The 22,655-nt window shown below is 55.9% G+C and overlaps 6 protein-coding genes across 6 annotated transcripts; 1 reads left to right on the top strand and 5 right to left on the bottom strand.

Moving 5' to 3' along the window:
- Positions 1-356: 356 nt before the first annotated feature.
- On the bottom strand, positions 357-1,765 carry VDAG_02636 (uncharacterized protein). The gene is made up of 4 exons (XM_009653289.1): positions 1,539-1,765; positions 1,154-1,488; positions 765-1,099; positions 357-715 (listed from the first exon to the last, which is right to left on the bottom strand). The coding sequence occupies exons 1-4, from the start codon at positions 1,730-1,732 to the stop codon at positions 446-448; spliced, it is 1,134 nt and encodes a 377-aa protein (XP_009651584.1). The 5' UTR covers positions 1,733-1,765; the 3' UTR covers positions 357-445.
- Positions 1,766-3,203: 1,438 nt separating this feature from the next.
- VDAG_02635 (uncharacterized protein) lies at positions 3,204-4,819 on the bottom strand (the record flags this gene model as incomplete). The annotated part of the gene is made up of 4 exons (XM_009653288.1): positions 3,204-3,362; positions 3,456-3,840; positions 3,923-4,209; positions 4,301-4,819. The coding sequence occupies 4 exons, from the start codon at positions 4,817-4,819 to the stop codon at positions 3,204-3,206; spliced, it is 1,350 nt and encodes a 449-aa protein (XP_009651583.1).
- A 3,157-nt stretch (positions 4,820-7,976) lies between these two features.
- On the bottom strand, positions 7,977-10,268 carry VDAG_02634 (uncharacterized protein; the record flags this gene model as incomplete). Its single annotated transcript, XM_009653287.1, has 2 exons — positions 7,977-9,079; positions 9,551-10,268. 2 exons carry the CDS (start codon positions 10,266-10,268, stop codon positions 8,259-8,261), a joined length of 1,539 nt encoding a protein of 512 aa, XP_009651582.1. The 3' UTR covers positions 7,977-8,258.
- Positions 10,269-10,303: 35 nt separating this feature from the next.
- Positions 10,304-11,956, bottom strand: VDAG_02633 (beta-lactamase family protein; the record flags this gene model as incomplete). The annotated part of the gene is made up of 3 exons (XM_009653286.1): positions 10,304-10,484; positions 10,929-11,879; positions 11,940-11,956. The coding sequence occupies 3 exons, from the start codon at positions 11,954-11,956 to the stop codon at positions 10,304-10,306; spliced, it is 1,149 nt and encodes a 382-aa protein (XP_009651581.1).
- A 1,648-nt stretch (positions 11,957-13,604) lies between these two features.
- VDAG_02632 (Rho1 guanine nucleotide exchange factor 3) lies at positions 13,605-18,961 on the bottom strand (the record flags this gene model as incomplete). Its single annotated transcript, XM_009653285.1, has 3 exons — positions 13,605-14,597; positions 14,652-15,257; positions 15,362-18,961. The coding sequence occupies 3 exons, from the start codon at positions 18,959-18,961 to the stop codon at positions 13,605-13,607; spliced, it is 5,199 nt and encodes a 1,732-aa protein (XP_009651580.1).
- Positions 18,962-21,770: 2,809 nt separating this feature from the next.
- Positions 21,771-22,191, top strand: VDAG_02631 (uncharacterized protein; the record flags this gene model as incomplete). The annotated part of the gene is made up of 2 exons (XM_009653284.1): positions 21,771-21,980; positions 22,075-22,191. 2 exons carry the CDS (start codon positions 21,771-21,773, stop codon positions 22,189-22,191), a joined length of 327 nt encoding a protein of 108 aa, XP_009651579.1.
- Between the last annotated feature and the right edge of the window lie 464 nt (positions 22,192-22,655).

Raw genomic sequence — 22,655 nt, 5'->3', positions numbered from 1 at the left:
ATTCCACCCGATCCTGAACCCTCAAACTTGGAAGGAGCTATGGAGGAGCTAACGATAATCTCAAACGAAATATGGGTAACGCCCGAGGCAGTGTTTGGAAAGAACCCGCGACTTGTGTTTCGTAATAATGATGGGCACAAGATAGGAACGAGCTGGGAGGACTGGAAAGCCGAAGGGTCTGAAGAGGCCATGTTCTTCGTTTACGAAGGGAAGATCTCGGGTGTTCGGTACAAAGCGACAGAGTTACCAGGAGAGTGGGTACTGCCGTGGCTGGAGTCATCGAGTAGCCGACCAATCCAGTTCATGAACGAGAAAGGACATGTCATCAGAACGAAGCGAAGAAGGTGGCAGGAAGGCAAGGAGGGATGTTTCTTTGTGTATTTGGAAGATGCCGCTTTCTACTTGGCAGTGGAGCTGCCATCAGCTGATGAATGAAGCAGCATGGCTATTCAAACCTTGAATTAGCCTCCTCCATGAGCCAGGCATTTTGACTAAGTTTCTCCACAGACAACCTTTGAGCCGGATCATGGCACAGAAGTAAAAGTAGTATCGTCGTTAGGTTTGGACGAATGCTCACTGGTAACTGTTCCAGCCCTTCATCTTTCCCATGTCTCAGCTGAGCGATTTGGTCAGAGTAATGGGATCGAACTTGCTCATCACTTTTGTGACATCCTCCCTCCATGATCGAGAACCCATCTGTCAAGATAAAATAGAGCTACTCTCTTAATACGCAACGTCTATAGTTTGGAAGACGTAATGCTTACCGTCAAGCCTAATTGCCAACTGTCAACCAGGAAGGGCAAGACAGTGCTGGCGTTTTTTCCAATTAGTTCCGGCGGTAAAGGGGTCCCGCGTGGAAAATCCCTCCTAGTGAAGGCAGCACCTTCACTGGGCTGAAAGGCGTACCCGAGATCGATGATTTGGACTTGTCCTACACCATAACCAATATCAACAGGCTCGGTCACTCGTTCGGGGAGGAGACGTGAAGTTGGAGCTCCGTCTTTCCGGCAAATTCGATGCTCAAGAGGCTCCTGTTCCAGTAGGCGCTCGATATCTGAATCGAGAGGCGGCGGAAGAACAACGTTTCCTGGGTGGATGTCTACAGAGGTAAGTCAAGGTAAGATACGAGTTCCAGGGAGGAGTATTTGCCTACCCCCGTGCACGATTCTAGCACGATGCAAATCAGCAATACCTCGTATGAGGTGGCGTACACATTGCATACGTCTATCGATGCTCAACGGGGCAGGGCTTTGGGGGTGCTCGCATGGTGTAGAAACTCGCCGAAGGTCTACGCCCGTCGTTGGGTAGACGATAGCATCAAACAGGATGCTCGGGGTGTTGCGACCTCCTTTGGATAAGTGATGCGGGATTGTAAAGGAATCTGTGATGGTAGATACGTTTGGACTGAAGCAATGTTCCTTCACAAACTGACAGATGGTCAGTTCACGACGGCTTGGCCGAGATATGAATTTCAGAGTCAAGTATTTGCTGACATGAGATGTAAGCTCTATGTAAATATTAAACAGAGATCTACTTACTTAGTGACTGGATCCTTTGTTAACCAACTCCAATCTCCTAGTCTTCGAAGCAGCTTATATTTATGGCAAAAGTCGTTCAAGTATACCACGGGCTGGACACACCCAGCCCACCGCTCAAGAAGATATTGGTCGCGCCAGAAATGGCCTCCATGAGTGAAGGGGAGATGTTGCTTGTAAAGACTGGCCCGCTGCATCGCGAAGGCCAAGCAGGGGCTGCTGTTGTCCGTAAGGACAAGGTTGAAAGGAAGCGGGTTCCAGGATTTGGAACTGATGGCCTCCGGTCCGGAGAAACCTCTGTACCGTTGACACCACGTGACTGACCACGACCCTGCCGCTTGCCTGCTCCCTAAATAGACAAGGCGCTGCACCCAAGCAACGCTGGTTGACCGCCACTTTGCCCATGGGTTGATACATATCAAATTGAGAAGTTGGAACAGTGGACTTCATTGTGCTGCCAAGGTTGTACTTGCCCTGGAGACGGCAGGAGTCTGAAGTCCGTTGTGCGGACGTGGGTCGAAATGCGGCCAGCATTTGAAGGATGTGGGGCCGGCCAGCAGCGGAGGAACCCCATGCCCAACCTCACTCGTCCTCTTCTGCAAGCACAAGCCAATCCTCGTTCATGGGTTGTGGGAGAACTGTTGGGGTCAGAGAAACATAAGGGGATGGAGGTTGTGCGTGTGTCGCTAGCGCTAGCGTGCGATCTGTCAAGCGTTTTTAATCTTGTATATCGTGAACCTGAGCTAGAGCTTCGAGGTTGACAGCCCAACAGGGACAATGGTGCATGGTTACTCATGTAAAAACAATCGCTAAAGGCACATGCGGATTAAGAAACTGCCTTAGTGCCTGCAGCTCGCAGCCCGCCCCGGAAGCACGCTAACCCCCCACCCCGACGGGCTGTACCGTATCAAGGGCCCTGAAGCCGTCTCGTATATAGGTGTCAGACCATGTGCTGTCAAATCAAACAGGATATCTGGAGCACGAGTACATTCCATGCTCATATTTTGGACTAGTACACTCCCTATAAATGACTTCAAAGTTCACCCCGGAACGGCCATACCTCTATGTATCCCTCAAAGGCATCCCCTACACAGTATCTCCCAAACAAAGGGTAGGCTGGCCATATGTGACCTGGTCATTTAAGCGAGTGGTACTGGCTAATTTAGGGCTGGTCCTTATGGACCAATCACCTCTGTATTTGCACCAACAATCCTGTTTGGCGTCATGTTCCTAGAGTCCTTGACTGGACACGCCTTAAGCGTTTCAGCCTGGGGTGTAGAGTGATTCTCGCCTGTGATGTCCTTCGGGCTGATATTTCCCACGGAGCCCGGATGCACTCTAGCTATACGGTTTCCGCGATGGATAGAACTGGCTGACGCTTTCCTCTAAGCCACGGGATGGACCCTTTCCTCCAGAGGACTAGATTGAAGGGTTTGCAAAAGCAACATCTGGTTCTTCTACTTGAGCACTTCCATGCACACTGGCATTCAAGACGCGACGGGGCGCCGTAAGCTATTGCTAGAGCCCCGCCAATTGGGTTGAGGCCAGACTGCAATTAGAAAACTCTCGTATTGTAAAGTCAAGCACTAGACGAGGGCCGAGCGGTTGTGAAGTCGTTGAAGCTGCTTCACGGGCCCCAAGCATTCGCAGTAGGAGTAATGGGGTTGGCTATACTGTGACCTCCGGTTCAATGCAGAGTACGGCCCGCTGGAACCAAGGCCAGTATGTGCCCTCGATCCAGGACATCAAGAACTGCAGCACGCAGACAATCTGGTATACTCCCAGTGGTTCACTTGTCGAGCCAATCATCTGATTCGACCACAATGTCTGCCGTCTCACATGTTAGTCTTTCCCCGGCACCAAGGGGGAGGGAGTGGCTGAAACAGAGGCAGGATTTGCCGTCCCAATGCCATGGCTTACCACGCAATCTCCGTCTCTCGTGCTCGCAACGAACAACCAGTCATTTCCTTGGACGATGATGCCGGGAAGGAAATCGATAGGTGGTAACCGCGAAACGGTGCCAGCTGTGAGAAGATCCAGCATGCGCCATTGGTTTGCGTGCCAGGTCAGAAGCTGGGCCTCGGCGATCGATAGGCCTTCGCCCTGGAGCTTCGTCTCGATGCTGAGGCCGATCGGATGCGTCCTCAAGGCGCTGTACTCAGTGTGGTTGATGGACGGCGTTTCGGTCGGGACCAATTTGTCAATGGCTTTGGCGGCGGCACCCTTTGGTTCGATGCAGAGGCAGAAGTCGACCTTTCGAGAGGAGCTTGTCTGAACGAGGTCTGGTAGGATGCTCGCGCTCGTGCTAAGAAACGAGGCAAATAGACGTCAAAATTCCACTCCCGAGATGATTGACGGGGCGGCAACGACGGGGGATCAATACGCACCATGGAACCATGTAAACGAGTTGCCCATCTGCTTGGTAGAACTCGGGTGCTGCTAGGTTGATGACGCGGTGATGGAGGCTGGTGTTCCAGGCACCCTCGTCGAACTCGTAGTCGCGACACATCTTGGCCCTGGCCACCATCTCCGCCACCTGGTGCGTCGTGGGAGTCGGTCCGAAAGCGCGGCGCTGCGAGCCACCGGTCGAGCCAACGGGGGCGTCGTCAAAGTAGAGCGAATGTTTGATTTCTTCCATGTCAGGATATTTCTTTTTCGCCTCGTGGATGTTTTCCTGCGCGCGCAGTGAAGGATTAGCCCGAGGTTCCAAGCAGGGAGGGAAGAGAAGCCTGGGGACTCGACGTCCCCACGGGATAGCGTGTCACCTTTTCCAGCCCGTCAATGACGCCCACTCCCTTGGAATACTCCCGTATTTGCTTCCATGTCTCCCGCAATGACGAGGGGACATTGACGCTCATGTCAAAGTGCCTCGTCCTGTGGGGGTTTCCATTTGTTCTCCTCCGTCTCTTAGTCGGTGATCTGGACCCCGCGGAGCTACCCGAGACCTGGCTACTGGCCTCGCTCAGGGCCGGTATCCTCTGCGGGAGGGACGCCCTTGGTGTGGCTTCCAGGCTGTTGTCGAAGATGTGGCCGTCGGACGAGGTTGAGGCTGTGTCCGATCCGTTGTCATGGTGTAACCTTTTGAGTGGGGATGATGGTGCTATGTCGGCAGACTTGGGCGGCGTGAGAAGTCGACGGCGCTTTGTCGTCCTCTCCAGAAAAAGTGGCGGGGCGGTTTGTGCGTCGGCGGGAGAAGGCTCCTCGATATTGCAAGGCAGTGATTCGAGCCAAGTGTTGACAAGACTGTCGAGTCTGTCGTCAGGGCAGCAGACGAAAGCGCTCATTGGGAGCAGCAGCAAGTGAAGAGGGTTCGGCTTCGACGTCCATGTCTGGCTATTCGCTGCTGTCATGTGCTAAAGGCGCGGCGTCGAGGCATAGATTGGTGGCTCGAAGGAAGGGTTGCGAGCCAAGCTCAGATGAAATATGCCGCGGTGGGATGTCATTCTGTCGCATGGAAAGCCCAAAAGGTACGTTATGGATTGTCATAGCAACCAACCCGAAATGGATGCATCAGCCAAAGCAGCCGATTAGATCACCCCTGTCGCTGGAGGAAGGGACTCCTTGGTGCAGTTAGTCAGCAGAAGCTACAAAACGTAGCCCTGTGGGGACGGTGCCGACCAGACTAAGCCAGATACAACAGCACTTACCCACCTAATGCAGCTGGTTTTGTCGCATCGCCCCCTTTTCATCCTAATGCGTGGGGCACACACTGCTTGGGTAGGTACCGAATACGTGCATAATGGACACAGCCCCGCGTCCTCAGTGCGCGACGAACCGCACCTCTTCTAGGAAAACTTCAGGGCCTGTCACAACCCAAGGATGCCCGGATTGGTGACTGGTGTCGGGTAGTAGTCGTGCTTTGTCGCCGGATGTTGGCCACTCACCGATGGAATGACTTTGCCAGTGAGCGCGGAAGGGAACGATGGGCCGGTTGTGAGATGTGGATCAGGTTGGAAACGCACCCAGAGGAGCAGCAGGGCGTTTGGGCGCGTTGGAGGAACCCAGTCCGTGTTTCCCAAGAGTCCTCCTCCTCCTCCTCCTTCAGCAACTAGGTAGTCACGTAATCGCGCGTTTTCTTGGCAACGGCCGACTGCGTCTCCCTACTGCCTAGACTTGTCTTCGAGAAGCAGCGTCCACTACAAAACGCACCGCGTGCCTCCCGCAAGTTTACCTTTTTTCTGCTACTGCCTTTCAATCCCACTCCGATCACGGTTCTTGCTACAGCTATCCAGCTTTAATCGATTAATATTGCAAATGGTCTTCCTCCGCTTCATGCAGTAAATATTAACCAACCAACCGTTGCCCTCGCGAGCCTCCGGCTTCCCGTTACATCGAAAAAGCAATGTAAAACATGAATCCCCCGCGATTGCACGTTGGCCGAAACGTTACCAGCCAGAAAGAGAACCCTATACTTCACGATTCTTCGTATCATGATGACGGATTCTCTGGCGAGCCGTGGTCGAGGGATTGGGCGGCCGGCCATATTCCTCCGTGACCTATATTCCTCGCCTTGTCGAGCTCCAAGGGAGGATGGTGTTATAAGATAAGAGAACGAGAACCTCAATACGCACTACCTTCTACCAATAGCTGAGTATCAAAGGAGATGGCCGAGCATCCACAAGCGCCGTGATGCTCGAGCTAACTGCTCCTGAACGTATCGCCGTCCACGAAACGATGAACGCTGCTGATCGCGTCCAGTCGTAGGTGACTGTCGTACAGAGTACGAATAAGCGAGTCAAGAAGGAAGACTCATTGCATTATGCAGTAAGAGCATCATGCAGTATGAGCAAAAAGAGTACCGGGGCAGTTAGGTAGGTCCGCGGCCTTTCTACACGACGAGCAACAGGCCACACGCGGCTTTCGCTATAACAAAGGAGATAGTCTCCTCCTTGCTTTGCGGCTTCCCGCTTAAGCTCAGCGCGATCCCCAGCGAGAATGGCTTTGTTCACAACAGGAGAGTTCTCAAATCACTAACCATAGATATGCCAGACTTAGCGGCACACGCGACTGGAATGACAACAACTCGAGTGACTTATAATTGTTTTTGCAAAAGCCGGGCTTGTCTCGATGGATAGGGATTCCAGCTTAGTTAACATTCTCGTCAGCAACCCGTCAATTCTTCAAGGATCCAGGTTGGCAATTGTAACAGCAACGGCCTTCCAATGTAGCCAGAGAATCTCGATCCTCTCCAAGACACTACGCTTTATCTTACAGAGCCCCTTAAGCGACAGATTCTTGACAACTGATGATTTTAGTACAACTCAATGCCTGCGACCACGGTACGCCAGTCAGTACCAACATAGATACAATCGACCTCTTAAGTATTAGAAACCGATACCTTCCAAGATAAGCCTTACTTCTATTAGGATTAATCTGAGTCCTCTCCTTAATTATACTTCCCCTTACCTATCTTCGATTCCCACGAAACCTACACTATTTAAGAGCTAAAAACAAGGGCTATTACTTCGATCCATTACTCGATCCGACATCTCCTTCTCGAGATACAACCACTTTCCTCTCTCCTTTATTCTTATCCCTTCATCCATTTATCTCTCTATCAACTCTTCATCCCATAACCTAGAACTACCTTCGGTCGTTGCCTGAAACCTCCCTCAACATTAAGTATTATAAGAGACTACGCCGCGCCAATTTTGGCTGTCACGGCCAGCGCTGCTTTTTCCTTCTCGATCACGGTGTTTCTCCCGATGAGCCTCGGGTTTTGCGATACAGGTGGACGGGGGACTCTTTGTGAGTCAAAACCGCCGTGAATGCACCTTCTACCACACTGACATGATCCGAGTGTCGCCATCTCTGAGCTTCCTCCACCAGTTATCTTAGTGGAACTTGAGAAATGCCCGTTCACGCCAACACGTACTCAACGGCTGAGGAGACTTGTCGTGGCGGAATGTGACTCTGATACGAGACTCCAGATAATCCGGGGCCGGTTGCGGCAAGACATCAGAGTTCCTCAGGTTGATGTTGAATTCCTGTTTGCAAACCCATCAGCTCTTCAAGACCTCAGGGATACTATAGCCCCTCAGCTGAGAGCTAGGATTGAAGCGCTGATTGAGCAATAAACTATGCTCAACCGTGTTCACTGTGCTCACTCATGCGGCCGGCCGCTGGCGGAGCCGAAAAAGGACCTCCACACCTTTGCTGGCATCCCGGAAGAGAGGTTGGCAGCCGCCCGAAAGATTGCGCCCACCTTTGCATTCATATCAGCCTCTATTGCAAAGCTCGACCGGCTCTTGAGGGCTTCGATTCTATGCGAACTCATGTTCCGTATCTATAAGCTCGAATCGGAGGTCTGGCTAGATGAGGCACTCATAAGTAACCTGTGAATGGCCTTTGAGAAGACACACAGCCATCTTTCGAATATGGAGCACAGTACACTACGGTAACGTTAGCGCTACACCACTGATGACGCCTGCTAGCCAGCTTATCTCATAGACAACTTTCGTTCTCTGCAATATAAATGTGTATGTTTTCTAGAGCAAGGCCAATGTAGTAAGAAGGGGACTTTGCGACCTGCGTCTCAGGCCGAAGTCTGGGCGCTCTCAATCGGCTTCTGTGTGGCTGACCCTGATGTAAGATATCAGATCCAAATGGGGACAAATCGGATGGGCCATCCGGATTCATGACCCGTCTTCCAACTCTACAAAACTGCTTGGCTTACGCTGTCTATCCATCTGACAACGTTCTACGAGACCAGGAAGGTTTCTGTCAAACTTCCAAGAACTCAAAGATCCTTTTCACGGCCATCTCGTCACCCTCCACCGTCCCGCTCAAATCCGGGGTTACCCAACCATCTGTCCATCTGCCACCAAAGTCAACGATCCAAGCATGGTCGGTGTCGCGATGAATCAGTACGTTCGATGCCTTGCCATCGCCCCACACGACTCCGATTTGATGCAACAGGCGGACAGTCTCCTGGACCTGCAAAGCCCACTTCTGGCGACGATCCTTTACAATGTCAGAAATCGCCTCGATATTTCGCAGTGTCGTAAGCTCCCAGGTAGCCGAAACCGGGATAAACTCCTCCACGGACCCAACGGCTCTCTCGTCGTCGGATACTTCAATGAGACCGAGCAGTTTCGGGACGCGGATGGTGGCTGCATATGGAGAGGTAGTGATCTTCCAGAGGCACTCAAGCTCCCTTTGCGCGGCTTCCCGACATTTGTCGTCTCCCGCCTTGGAGCACATCTCGTTCCCTTCAATCGCCACACGTGCAATGTAGCCGTTGTAGAGGATGTCCTCGAGGACTCGAATGTCCTTGGTGGAGAATCTTGGTAAATTGAAGTCTTGATCAACGTTGAGTTGGAACGGGCGGCCGAATGGGTCAAGAGAGGCGTCATCATGCGTGCCATTGCTCTCACTGCGAATGAGCTCTGCCTTGCCGTTCAAACTTCGAAAGCAAAAGGCGAATTCGTCTGGAAAGAGGAGAGTATGAAGATCGGTCGAGAGAGTAGCGCCGGGCGCAGGTGGCGGGGCGAGTTGATCAAATATTGGCCTTCCCACCTCAACGATGGCATCTAGGATCTCGTCTGAAAGCGTGTCCGCTTAATCGTCATCCTCGGCATCGCAAGCGACATTGTATCTCTCGATGAATGAATTCTCGATCGGAGGGGGAGCAGTGCCCGGAGGAGACTGGTCGAGGTGCACGACAAGGCGTGCGCTGTTCCAGCGGATGTGCAAGGAGACGCGCTCACTACATCCGCTTGATGTTTTCTTGAGGTGATGGATGCTCATCAGTTTGACGGCTGTTGGATCATGGACGAATGAAAAGGTGTGAAGCTGGCTCACGGTGAGCAGAGGTTGGGGAATCGAGAAGCAGGTGGGGTTGAAGTGATCTGTGGAAAATGGGTGGCCGGTTATCCGTTGCTGCGTGGTTGGTTTAGGCGCCTGCCACTGGAGCTCTGGCGCTCTTAAACCCAATAAAACAGTAGTAACCAACTATCCAACTTGTGCATTCTGGCAAGCCTTGAGTCTGGCTTCCTCCACCGGCAGAACCTAACTGCTTTTCTTGTTTTTCTTCTTCTCTCTGACCACCAACGGCGCCAGCCCAACAGCCGGAAACTCAACCTCGGGCTCCCTAGCCAAGACCAAAGCCCCCGCCTCCGCCGGCGCCACCACGGGCCGCGCCGGTAGCTTGGGCCTCCCAACGACACCCTCGTCGATATCCTCAGCGCGAGGGTAGCGGCCCTCGGGCCCGTAGAGCTTCCCCTCGAGGTAGCGGTGGGAGGCGGCCTGGGCGATGGTGGTCCAGTTCTTGGGGTTGTAGCGCGGGTTCGAGGTGTAGGGCTTGACGGCCGAGTTGAGGCGGCCCTGGGTGCCGTCGACCGTCTTGTCGAGCCAGCGCTTGGCCTTTTTGCTGCCGAAGAGCTTGAGGGCTGGGGCCTTGGCTTGTGGGAAGTTTGCTGGGGGACAGTCGACGGGGGTGCGGGGCCAGTCTTCTAGGGCAATGGAGGAGGAGGAGTAGGAGGAGCCGGCGTGGGTGGTGTTGGAGATGAGGTCCGGGGGCGTGGGAGTCACGGCTCGGGAGGGCGGCAGCGGGATCGAGCAGGGATCTCTGTTGAGAGAGGATATTGACGAGCGGCTCGGTGGTGTGACTGACAAGTGAGAGGATGATGCTCTTGGGTTGAGGTAGTGTGTAGTAGTGACTAGAGCGGTCATCGTAGGATCGTCGGGGAGCTCGCGGAGGGTGGGGTTCTCCTGCACGGGACTCGCCGGCATTTCAACGGCGATGCAGGGAGGCACCTCGAGCTCTGCTATGTGGTGTTGGTGCTGTTGGCGCCGTGGGCGAGGGGGTAGAGGTGGTGCTTGCTCATATTGAGCATGTGGTCGATGAGACCGGGGGTGGTGAGGGTATCGGTATTGGGGATGGTGTTGCTGACAGTAATAAGGATGGCGGTCTTGATGCTGAGAGTGCCGGTGGTGACCGGTGTAACTCTGAGCCATTGTAGCCATGGCTGATGGAGGAACGTCGCCAGGATCAAGACGACGGCTCGATGACTTGGTGATGGTCGGTTTTATCGGCTTCTTCAACAGCTTCTTGACAAAAGTTGTACGACAGATGGATAAAAAAAACGAAGAAAGTCCTAGGCCGTATTTAAAGAACAGGAACGACTGCTTTCTTCTACCAACAAGCGGGATGGAGGGGGGCCAGGGTTGGTGATCCTCGGCCATCTACTCCCAAGCCCAAGGCACTGTCAAACCATCCGAGACTCCTCTGATTGGCGAGCTCGCACTCGAGAACAAGACCCGACAGGGTCCACGACGGAAAAAGAGGGGACGGAGAAAGCTTGACCAGGCCTTGCCGAGGATACCTTGACAGGGGTCTTCTGAAAATAGCATCATCGTCCTGGCTTCTAGTCTGCCAATCGCTCGCTCTACAGCTCGAAGGGGACCTGTCTCTCGTCAGGGGCTGTCTCCAGCTCCAGCCCCAACGTTTCCAACGTCTCAATGGCGTCGTTTGCAAGTTGCACAGGGCCAGTCTTCGTCCGTACAAGCTCCAGCGCAAACGCTCTCGGTCGAATGGCCACCGCCTCTCGACCGCCGTCGTCTCCGACAATGAGGTCAAAGTGGTCAACGGCGAGGTAGTTATAGGTCGCTCGATCCGCCAGTAGCCAAGAGAGACACGTCCCATCCCGCCATGCCAGCTCCCCATCGAGCTTCTCGGCCTCATCGTCCGTAAAGGGCGGCATGGCTGCCCTCCAGGCCTCAGTCGTGCCGCCGTTCCTTTCGACGAGCGCGGGAAACAGCCGCAGAGTCTGGCCCTCCCGCGGCGGCGTCTCTGTGTCGTCGATGCCCCGAATACTGTACCGGTGCAAGTTTTCCAGGACGTTGAATCCGCGCATCACCCATTCAGTCAGCAGCAGTCCTTCGCCTTGACCCTCCTCGTCGACGGACAGCACGATGCGCGATCCCGTTGCCTCGTCCTCGTAGATGCCCGCGTACCTCTGCCGCGCCTCATCTCGCGCCGCCGCCTCGAGCGCCGGCACCAGCCCTTCGAAAACCCGCGACAGCAGAATCGAGGGGGCCAGCATCTCGGGCCCCGCCGTCATGATGGTGACAGCCAGTCCGAGGTCCGGCACAAGCGCCAGCGCAGAAGCGTAGTCTGCAATGTCCCCGCCCTTGGTGTACGCGTCGACAATGCGGCCCGACGGCAACAGCTCGTCGAGGCGCAGGATCTCCCACGGCGCGCCGACCGACGTGCCCCAAGCCGACGTAAACGACGTCGGCTTGAGCCAGCGGCGCGTCTGCCCCGGCGACAGGAAGCCGTGACGCAGTATGGCGCGGGCAAATGCGAGGAGGTCGTGCGTCGTGGTGAACATGCCGCCGGCCCTGGCTCGCGGTCAGTCATCTCGGGCCCGCCATGCTCGACAGATGGGAACATAAACCTACGCGTCAAAGATGCCCATGTCATCGTTCCACTCGGTGTTGTTCACGGGCACGAATATGGTCGAGACATTATCCAGCGTGCCCCCGACTGTCGTGCCGCGCATGCCCGCCGGCTCGAGGATCAGCTCGCGTATGACCTCATCGTACGGCTTGCCCGCCGCCGCCTCCACAACGAGGCCGACGAGCGAGATGCCGGCGTTGGAGTAGGCTGGCGCGTGGTTCGGCGCATAGATGGGCGGCCGTTTGCTCTTGTACGCCGCCAGCAGATCTGCGAGCGTTCTCAGTATCACAAGGGGACACGATGACTGCTCGCGTCAGAGAACACCCACCATCCTTGCTGCACGGCTCCGTCCCGCGAAAGCCCGAACACGTTGGTCTATCAGCCGGCTTGACCGGTGGCAGGCCCAGCGCCTCCCAGTCTCCAGGGAAGGTAACCATGTCGAGGAACACTGCGCCGTCAGTCTCGGCTCTGCAAACTGTGACCCTGTCTGGCAGGCGCAGGCACAGTTCCCGACGGAGGCGGAGGAATCGAACTTACTGTCCACGCCGATGCCCGACATGTGCGTCGCCAAGGCCCCAACCGTAACCTCGTCCCACGGAACGCCCCCCTCGCTACCCTCCTTCAGCTCCCCAATCCATCGCCCAACCTTGTCATCCAGATGCAGGTCGCCCCTCGCTGCCAGCATCTCCGCCCCAAGCACCGCAAAGACCTTGCTCACGCTGCCGACTCGGTACACCGTCTCGCCGTCCACGTCCCTCGCGCGGGGAGGCGAGTAGTGCACCTCGAGCATCGGCCCTCTCTCCGCATCGTCACGAGGATCGATGGCAGTCTCTACACCCACCGAGAGGGCCGTGTTGTTCCAGCCCGCCGCACGCGAGAGGAGGTCGCGGGAAAGGGCCTCAAGGGCGGCGACCATGCGGGGGTGAGAGCGCGGGGCGCGCGCTGGCGGGAACACGGGGCCCAGGGGCGGGCAGTTCCGAGGACGAGATGCGCCGGCCGGTCGTGCGGCCAGGGTCGAGAGGGTGACGGCCGTCAAGTGCAGCATGTGCATGGCGTCAGGATAGCTATGGTTCGTGAATCTTGGTGCGGCCGATTAGAGAGGGTCGCTGAGGACTATCAGCAATGACTGGACCTGTCTCAACAAGCTGCGAAAGATATCTCTGTAATGTTTCGCAGACGCGGTGACGACCTTGTAACGGAGGAGGTTGGGAAACCCAGTCTCCGTCCGCGAAGGTTCACTTTGCATGCCGCTTACACCCGCTCGCTCTTCCAATCAAGCCCCCGAGAGGAGAAATCCTTCGCTCCTATACTCGTATTCCCTTTCCCCAAATCCGGACACCGGATCTGCACGCAAAACAACGCCAAGAAAAGACGCGACGTAGATTCATCAGCTCTCTGCCCCAGGTATCTCGACTTGTGTAAAGAGCCTGAACGCCGTGCATATGATAACTCTTGACTTCCTGCCCTTCCCTCCTGCATCGTCAAGACGACTAGGTAATTACAAACACGGCAAGAAACGCAACCAAGCACAGAGCCTCAGCGTGTCATCGAAACATGGTTCTCTCCTCCCCCGCTGCCGCCTCGTCCGTGGTATAACAGGTCGTTCACCGTCGTAATCATCATCCCTTCCTCCACCGAATGCCCTTGGCCCTTCTCCTGACGCCTACCTACTTCTCCGTGTGTCCGTCGTTCAGCAGCATCTCAAGCACAATCTGCGTGCCCGCAATCTCCGGGTGGCTCATTGAAATCTTGACCGTCGACTTGCTCTCTTCGCCGAGCTGCTGTTGGCCTCCTGGCGCCTGGCTTTGACCCGGTAGCCAGCTAGTCGAGCTCACCGACGTGCCTCCGGTTGGCCCGCGTACGCCGTAGTCGAGACACTTGACATCTCGTCCAGCGATGATCTGCCGCAGACGCCCATTCTCCGCGTTCCGCACCTCGACGTAGTCCTCATTGAACAGCAGCAAGTACTGCCCGTACATGGTCGCCCCGCGCGCCTTCTTCTGCTTTCCAGAATACTCCATGATGAGCGTTCGGCTGACGTCGCCGTGCTTATCGACGTACACTGCGCAATCTTCGTACGCGAGCAGAAACTCCTGGTCGTTGAGGCGGAACATGCCCAGTGGCCGCTGGTCTCGAATACGCGTCGCAATGTTGGCAATTGCCGGCTCCCTGAGGTCCGGGATCGACATGGGCTGCTTCTTGTCCAGCGTAAGAAGCTCAAATCCCTTGGCCGTCGAGATGGCAATGTAAGACTGGAAGAGGTTGAGCGAGTAGCACTCCGTCGGCAGGTAGAACTCGTCATAGTCGCGGAACGCTTCCGTCGCGCCGCCTCCCGGTCGCCGGCCTCCGAATAACCGCGACTTCTTTTCCGAGGACTTGTGAAACACAGGTTCCAGCACCTTGAATGTGTTGTGCATACCCTCCTTGCGCTTGTAGAATACGAGCATCCGCTCCTTCATCCGTGCGCTGGCGAAGAATGCCACGTCCTTGCCCAGCCGTTGCGGCGCCCGCCGGGGGTTATCGTGCACAGGCGCTGGGAAGTTTGATACGGGTGCCACAACATCCAGCGGGTACGAGATGAGCGATCGGTCTGCAATGATCAGGCAGACCGAGAACTCCTCCAATACCGTGATCTGGGTCACCCGATTTACCTGAACAGTCTGTCACTCGTTAGCGCAGCTCAGCACAACCGTTATCATGTCAGGAGAACTCACCCTTGTCCAGCCTCGGGGATCCGTCGTATCGGAAATGTACACGCCGTAATCTGTTCCGATTGCAATGATTGATTTACCGTAGGCTGTGAAGCCGGTGGCGCAGTTGACCTGCGCTCGGCACACCGGAGCCGCGCGACCAGGCCCGTATACCTGCTCGAGCTCACGAATCGCCCGGTCCAACGGCGTGCCCCGTACCGGCACGCCGGCAGTCTTGCCAATGGCCGACACTGAGTCGTATGCGAACGAGCTGTCCGCCAGCACTCGTAGTCGGAATGGTTCCGCGTTTTGCGAGAACAGCGCCTTGGCATGCCGCGTCTTGGCCTCAATGATCTTCTGCACCCAGTCCGCCCGCTTGTCTGGCGTCGTGGCAAAGAGGGTGTAGGTTTCGTGACCAAGATGCTTGATCTTGAACGGATACAAGATCTTGTCTTTCGAGTCGTTCGAGATGGTGGGTGTTAACCTGCTCACGCTTACCGAACCAATCGACGAGCTCGTGGCTGCGTGTTCCAAGGTTGGGCGGTCACCGCCGTTACTCGTGATCTTACCAAGCCGGTTATCCGGGGTCGACCCGCCCGCCCCTCGTGCCAAAGGTGCAATACCCTTTTGCTTCGATATTGGGTCATCATTCATGCTGTCGAGGAAGAGCAGCGGCATCGGTATGGGCTGATTCATTTAGTCCAGGTTCTGTGCGACGCACTAGGTTGACTCACCTCCTTTGACACGTCAAACTTCCTGCCCCCTCTACCGTCACGAGAACTGACCGGCTTGGCCAGGATCAAGTAGTGATCGAACAGGAGCGCATGCGTGTCCACCCATCGCACACCCTTGTGTCCCATTCTTGTCAGTTCGCCCTGCAAGATGAGCTCACGGCCGAGGTGGTCGAGGTTCAAGACGGAATGGAAACCTGGGCGCAATACCAGCATTGCGTTCAGCTCCATCATCTCAACCTTCTTCTGCATCTCTGCCACCTTCTGGTCACATTCGAGCGTGACATTGTGGATTTCCGAAATGGCTTTCGCCAGGTTTGCCTTCTCCTCGCTGTCGACAAGCATGTTCTTCTCAACGGTTTGTAGCAAGAATGTGTAACGTTGCAACCGCGTGATGGGTGTCTTGAGGAAATGCGTCCAGTCTAGCCTGGTTGAGCGTTTGTGGCCGCGCACTTCGTCCAGAAACTTGGCAAAGATGATATTACGATCCTTTTCCCTGCGCACAAGGTATGAAGCATGCGGATACTGAGAGGCGTAGTCGATGTAGACGTCGCGAGCTTTGCGGATCCACTCGCGGAACAGGTCGCTGAAGCCCACGATCCACGGACCTTGCTCTTGCTGCCGGTACTTGAGCTGCGCCAGCAGGTTCTCCTTGTTGGCGTCGAGCACAGCGTCAACCTTACCAAAGACCACAGCGACGAACTTATCGACTCGGTTGGGCGCAATAATGGGGCTCGGCGCGTGCTGGATCTGGTCCCTGTAGAGAACCCGCAAGACCTCTAGTTGGTTCATGTAGGTTTCCTCACTGGTGACAATCTCGTGCAGTACGTTTTGTCGCTCGACCTCCTTCTTCGGCTTACCCTCGACCATTTCTTTGGTAACCTTGAAGAATTCGGCCCATCCCTCGACCTTTGTCTCATCCAGCATGAGGTCGTCGAGATTCGCCTTCTTCAGCGTCCTCATGCAGTGATAGGAGTAACAGCGACCGGGCGCCTCGTTCTCGTGAAGCTTTGAGGCGTAACAGCCAGACCCAGTAAGTTGCCATAACACGCCAGAAACGGTGCCTGGCCCAAATTTGACCCATTCTTCCTCGGGAATCAGGATTTGTGCGTCCAGCAGCAACTCCACGACCGTTGTTGACAGCACCTCGGCGTCGGCCACATTAATGGTCGGCACCTTAACAGTGAACAGGGCGACAAGGGCTTCTTCAACCGTTTTCTGCTTGAGATCAGGCTCCCCATCAGCCATCTCGCGGATCCATGCAGCGATGCCGCTGAGGGCCCAGGGCTCGGTGCATATACCGAAATCTGCAGCAGTGAGCTTCCCAGGCACGAACTTTCTCCGCCTCCCGCTTGGCAGCGTGATCATGTCAAATGTCATGGATGACGGCGTCCCTGACTCGTAGCCCTCTTGGGGATTGCCGTGGTTCGCCGTCAAGTACTGCTGCTGTTGCTGCTGCGTCATCTGCTTGAACAACTTGCGCCGCTCCTCGGCCGCATCAGTGCGCGAGCGCGCTGGAGCATGAACCTGAGGTGTGTTGCTATGGCTCGATAAGGAGATGGACCGTTCCGGATAGGGAGATGCCGAGCCTGAAGCTCCATAGTAAGCCTCGGGACCTTCTGGCGGGTACATGTGGCGTGAGTCGACGCTGAGTGAATGCCCATGAGTATGCCGGTGGCTGACCGATCCCTGGGGGGAGAGCATAGAACCGCTGTCGCTACTTGGGGCCGGAGGGAGAGCTGGCAGCGGTCGATTCGTGAGACCAGGATGATAGAAAATATCAGGATATTCCTCTTTGTTGGGCGAGTCATTGGTGCTCTGTCTAGAATGCAGGGATACACGCTCATCGCCTTCGTCAAAGCTTAATCGGTGAGCGGTGGGCGGCTGCAAGCCGCCAGTGTCACCGTAGTCCACGCCAGCGTCCTTGAAAGCCGGCGCGCCCTCATACGCATCATAAGAGGGCTGGGGATAGGTTGCGGGGTCCGGCAGCGGCCTCTGGGTGTTTTCGTCCTGGTCTGCAGGCGGAGAAGCAACGCTGTTTCCATACGCAAGATTACCGGCATATCCACCGCTGAACAAGCCAAGATCCATTCCACCGTAGTCGGTATCACTGCTTTGTTCTTCCGCAGGTGGTGGGAGGGTGTTCATGGTGCTGACAGTACTGACAGGAACTGGCTCCGTGTACGGGTACGGACCCGGCCCTCCTGCTGCGGTGCTGAATCTGCGGTCGTCCATCTCCGCTTGCTGCATGGCTAATACACCGGCGGTGCCTTCTGGGTCGTCGTCGTCGTCGTCGTAGTCGAACGTAGATGAGGCGTTGTCCCTCGGGTTTGTGGATGCGTTTGATGAAAAACGACTGACATTGGACGAGTCTGTAGGATTAAGCGTTGTCGAGCTTGTGGTGTAGCGTCGCAATTGTTGCAGCTCGTCGTCGGAGAACTGACCGCCATTCACCGGGGCAGGTCTATGGCGGTTGATACTACCCAGCTCTGCCTCGATATCGTGCATGATATCTTCTTGGTAGCGCGCTTGGTCGTTCTCGTGCCGCCTCTCATCCGGCTCCCAAGTGGCCTCTTCGGAAACGTAGTCCATGGGTCTGCTTGGCAGGGGCGCATGCGTGGGGTGTCGCTGCAGGCCAGGAGAGTGAATTTGGGGTGAATGGAGGGGCGACGTTGATGAATTAGATCTAGATGTCCGGGTATAAAATGATGACGGATCGGCTGAGTACGCTGGGCCAACAGGAATGTGAGATTGGAGGGGATAGGGTGCCTGTGATGTGCCGGTCGGGTACGGAGCAGGCGCGGGGTTGTTCCCGTTGGACGTATAGTTTCCGTAGTTGTTGCCGTATGACTGGTTGTAGGAGGGATCATAGGATGGCGTTTGCGACGTGGTCGACGCATTCGAGCTGAAGCCGGGGCTTGGCAGCGGTTGATCATGGCGAGCTGGCACCTGAGCGCTCTGGGGGAAGGACTGGTTGTAGGTAGAGGCAGGCGACATGCCGTAGGTCGGGGCCTGGGGAATGGTCGGAGAGGTGTAGCCTTGGTTGTAGTTGTTGCTGTTGTTGTAGCCATGCTGGGTGGGTGCGCGCTGGGGGCTTGTGGCACTGGCATAAGCCGCGGGGTTGTAGGCTGCTGGCGTGTAGTTGGTTGGTGAGGCAGCGGTATTGGACCCGGCACTGGTCGAGCTATAACGCTGAACAGGGGGCTGAGGATGATAAGGCAGCGACGTGGATTGCGATCGCGCAAAGTGCTGAGGGTTGTAGGTCGAGTGAGAGGGAGTCGGCGGTGCGGCGGCCTGGAACTGGTGCTGGTAGCCTGACATGGCGCTGTTGGCGGAGCCATAGCTCGGTCGGTTCGCAGAGGGGTCGGTTGGGCTGGTGAGGAAGAGCTCATCTCGGCCTCTAACGGATGGAGCGCTCGCGTCTGGGTAGCCCTGGGGAGTCGCTTGGTCCTGACCTTGGTCGAAGAAGGAGGAATCGTCGCCGTTGTTGAAGCTAGGTCGCCGCGCCGGGTAGGAGGATTGGTCCTGGGCCTGGTCGGCTACAGGATATTGCACTGGGGGCACATGGCCGTAGCGGCGCTGGCCATCGCTTCGGAAAGACATGGTCGCAAGTCAGTCAACTCCCGGGGCAGCGGTGTTGCCTGTCAATGTGGCCGAACGAGCGTCGCGGGCTAGCGGTGATGATTGTACGCCGAGATTGGCAGGCCGCGTGCGCAGGCCAGTATGGAGGTTGTCGTTCGAGTCGGGGAGGCAATTCAGGACGCCATGCACAGTGATTCTCGCGTTGGGGTCGCTAGGTAGGGCGATGGGCGTTTGATTGATGTTGGGTTCGGCGGGTGAGAGAGGTCGGTCTGCGCGCGCGCCGGTTGTGTCGCTTCTCTCGAGCTGCGGGTTCGGACAGTTTACGAGAGAATCAGGTTGTGGAGAACAGGGAAACGAATCTGCTTGGCAAAGAATGACCCAGCTGTCAGCCTTAGCAGGCGAGGTCGAGAGGTCGAAGGGTCGAGTGGTTGGGCATACGAGGGGGGAAACAGTGGACAAGCGGCTCAGGGTTCAGTGGTGTGCGCCGGAGTAGTTGGGTGCCCTGGAAGGTGGCCCTGGATCGGAAAGCCAAGCCACAGCGACGGGGCTGGCCAAACGAGCGTTACCAGAAGATGAGCGGGGTGTTTGCTCGTTGGTGGTGGTGTCGGCGTTTGGCACCCCCGAGCACGAGAGCAGCTAGGCGGATGATGCGGAGGGTAGAGCGCAAAAGGTAGGTCAGAGCACAGCACTGGATGGGGTGTCGAGGTAGCACGAGTCGGTCGCAGGCGGTGGTGATGGCGGTGGCGGCGCAGACAGGTGATGTAGATGACCGCAGTCGTTTCTCGCAATGCTATGCTAGTCTTGGTAGTGCGCAGCACGGGCTGCCTCGGGTCTCAAACAGCGCAAGATGGTAGACCATTCAATGATGGAATGTCAGGGTACAGCCTGATGGGCTAGTCTCGGGTCATGAAGAGGTAGCTTTTGCGGGGATGAATTAGGTTGGCTGAAAAGCCGGCGGGTCGTTCGTTAATATCGGACTGTCGCTAAGGCCAAATTCAGGTATCAATTTAGATCGCAATGACGCTGATTGTCCCAACCAACACTCGAGCCATCCATCGGCTGTGCTGGCAATGGGGGGATGCAGGATTGCGAAAACAACCAAAAGAAAGCAAGATGCAGGATGCAAGATGCAAGATGTGAGATGCAGAAACCAGAGCACGAGTGGCAACTCAGGTTGACGATGGCCTTGCCCTTGCCCTTGGCTCCATGGTCCCGAGGCAAGCACCACGAATGATCCTGCCTCCCGTCTGTCGAGAAAGCCTCAACCGAACAAAGTCAGGAGCGACAGACCAGATCAGCCAGGAGCCAAGACCCCACCAGCCTCAGCGTGCGGCTGTGGCTGGGCGGTGCCTGCCCGCCCGCCGTGGCTCACACACCGATCATGGATCATGGGCAAGGCCGTCCATTCCAAGGCCTGGCTTCTCCAGCTGACAGGACTCGATCGGAGGCCTGGCGCCTCTAGTGGCTGGCGTCACATGCTCCTACGTACGCAGTGTCCTTGATGCTCCAAAACTGACTGCTACCCAGATAGTTCGCGTTCCCATTCCCATTGGAATGCCTTCGCATGCTGCGTTCCGCATCTTCAAACACAAGGCGACGTTCTGCACATGCCTGTCCTTTCGGTAACGTCGTTTGGCGACGGGCACCATGCCAGACTTGACCAACCCTGACTATCAAACGACCTTGTCACATAACGAGAACTAGCCCAGGCCACCAGCCCCTGTTCGCCGATGGCCCCTCACAATACGGATTGGTTCTCGTATGTAAACCCGAATCACAACTCGCTATTCGGAAGGGTCTTTTCCAAACCTTTCCCCCCTGAAAACGACAACCTCAATCCAGCAACGGCAAGGCCTCACTGGTTCCTCATTCGAAATGCCGGTTTTCCTCCAGCCCCTCTGAAGCGACGCTCATGAACGGCAACCCCGGCGGCCGTTTCGTTTCCTCCCTCACACGAGCGGCCGGGTTCGACGCCGCGTCGCAATAGAACTCGTGTTAAGATCGCCTTGTTTCGTCCACCATGCGTGCCATGCGTTCGTGGTACTAGCCGGCTGCCGGCCTCGCCTGCAAGCCAACCATCAGCGGCAGCTGTCAGCCCTCCCTCTCCGTAGCCCGTCCAATCCTGGAGTTTGATTTGTAGGATGCAACATGATGTGTGGTGTGTGCCGGGCACATCAGTCAATGGAAGTAGTCATGCCGAACTGGTGAGGAAGGCATCCGAAGCGGCTCCTAATCTTCGCGGTGCGTTAGCGGTTCCGTGCGGGCTGCTTATAGGGCTGATGCTGCAATTTGTATCACAATGATGACGAAGTTCTCATGTCAGATTGAACGTGAAGCCTGGCTGTAACTCTGGAATGAATTTCGAGGCTGGGTCCCACAGCGGAATGAGCCTGGTGTGTATGTTTGCGGCTTCACCTTTATGACGAAGTCAACGTTCACTATGCATTTGAGTAGTTGTTACCTAGCCAATTGATTTTGATGTTTTGTTTGCGAGGGTTTGTATTCCCACTTCAACCCTGCTCTTTGAAAGCGTCGGTTCTGCATCAAGCCACCCACTCTAAGAACAACATTGTATCGCCAGAAACAGGTACAATGCATAATAGCATAGCAGAACAATACTCAACATTGAAAGTCTTCTTCGTTGCCAGAGAATATGCAATATCAGTCACGTATGGGCTTTCAGCGCTCGCGTAATCACCAGTGTTGTATCTTCAACACAGTTCACTGAAAACGCGATTGGGCGTCCCAAGGACACCCCACCTCGCCCTCCGATGGTCGGGCGAAAGCCGTGGCAACGCACACTGGTCCGGCACTAACCGTCGGCCCCCCAATGGCCGGGGGTTTTCCTATGACGGCACTCGTGCTTAAGATGAAGGCCGACATTGGTAAGCATACCGTCCACGGACGGGCTTGTGAATGTACCAAGCCAGACTGGTCAAGCAGACTGGTCAAGCAGACTGGTCAAGCAGACTGGTCAAGCAGACTGGTCAAGCTGGCAGAAGAGGAAGCTCTGAAGCTCGCGAAAGCGGGGCCAACCGCAGTACGTGCTTGTACTGGCGCTGTGATGGGCGAGCTTTCCGTGCTCGGATCTCCGACACTCGCTGGAATGATGCTGGTATTCCGAATTGAGGCAGCGACGGGCGTTCCGCCGTGTGGGAGCACTGGGAGGGTCAGAAGAAGAGAAACGTGGTGAGGGGCAGAGGGAAGAGGGCAGACTGCCGAAGGGTGTCGTCAGAGATGATGCTCCATAATAACGCCCCTCCCCAGGGCCCCCCATTCTCCAGCTACCTAGACTTAACTCTTGCTCTCCCCCCTCTTCATCTGTTGCGTCGCATACAAAGTTCTTTGAGCATCAACAGAGTCGATTCCAAACCAAACAACAAACCCCCAAAAGAAACAAGAAAACAACCGTCAAAATGGTCAAGGCTGGTAAGCAGGCGATCTCCCCCACCCTTTATAGCCCCGCGTTCCCGCCCGAGCTCCCAATTTCTGGGTCACGCTGTCGGAATGGAGGGGTCACGGCCACCCAAGCTGCGCTGGATTGAGCGAGTTTCTCGAGGAGAGGAGCTGTCGCAGCACCCTGATGGGCGCACCTCGCGTGTCTTGCCTTGTCTTCCCCGGAGAGCCGCGTCGATCGAGTGCGTGGCTCGTAGCCAATCCAGACGAGACCCTTTCCTTCCCTTGTCGTTGTTGTCGTGCCATCAAGGTCCCGCGT

This window comes from Verticillium dahliae, genomic scaffold, assembly GCF_000150675.1.
Source record: "Verticillium dahliae VdLs.17 supercont1.4 genomic scaffold, whole genome shotgun sequence".
Lineage (NCBI taxonomy): Eukaryota > Fungi > Ascomycota > Sordariomycetes > Glomerellales > Plectosphaerellaceae > Verticillium > Verticillium dahliae.
Note: the sequence above shows the minus strand (reverse complement) of the source record. Positions and strands in the feature narration are given on the sequence as shown.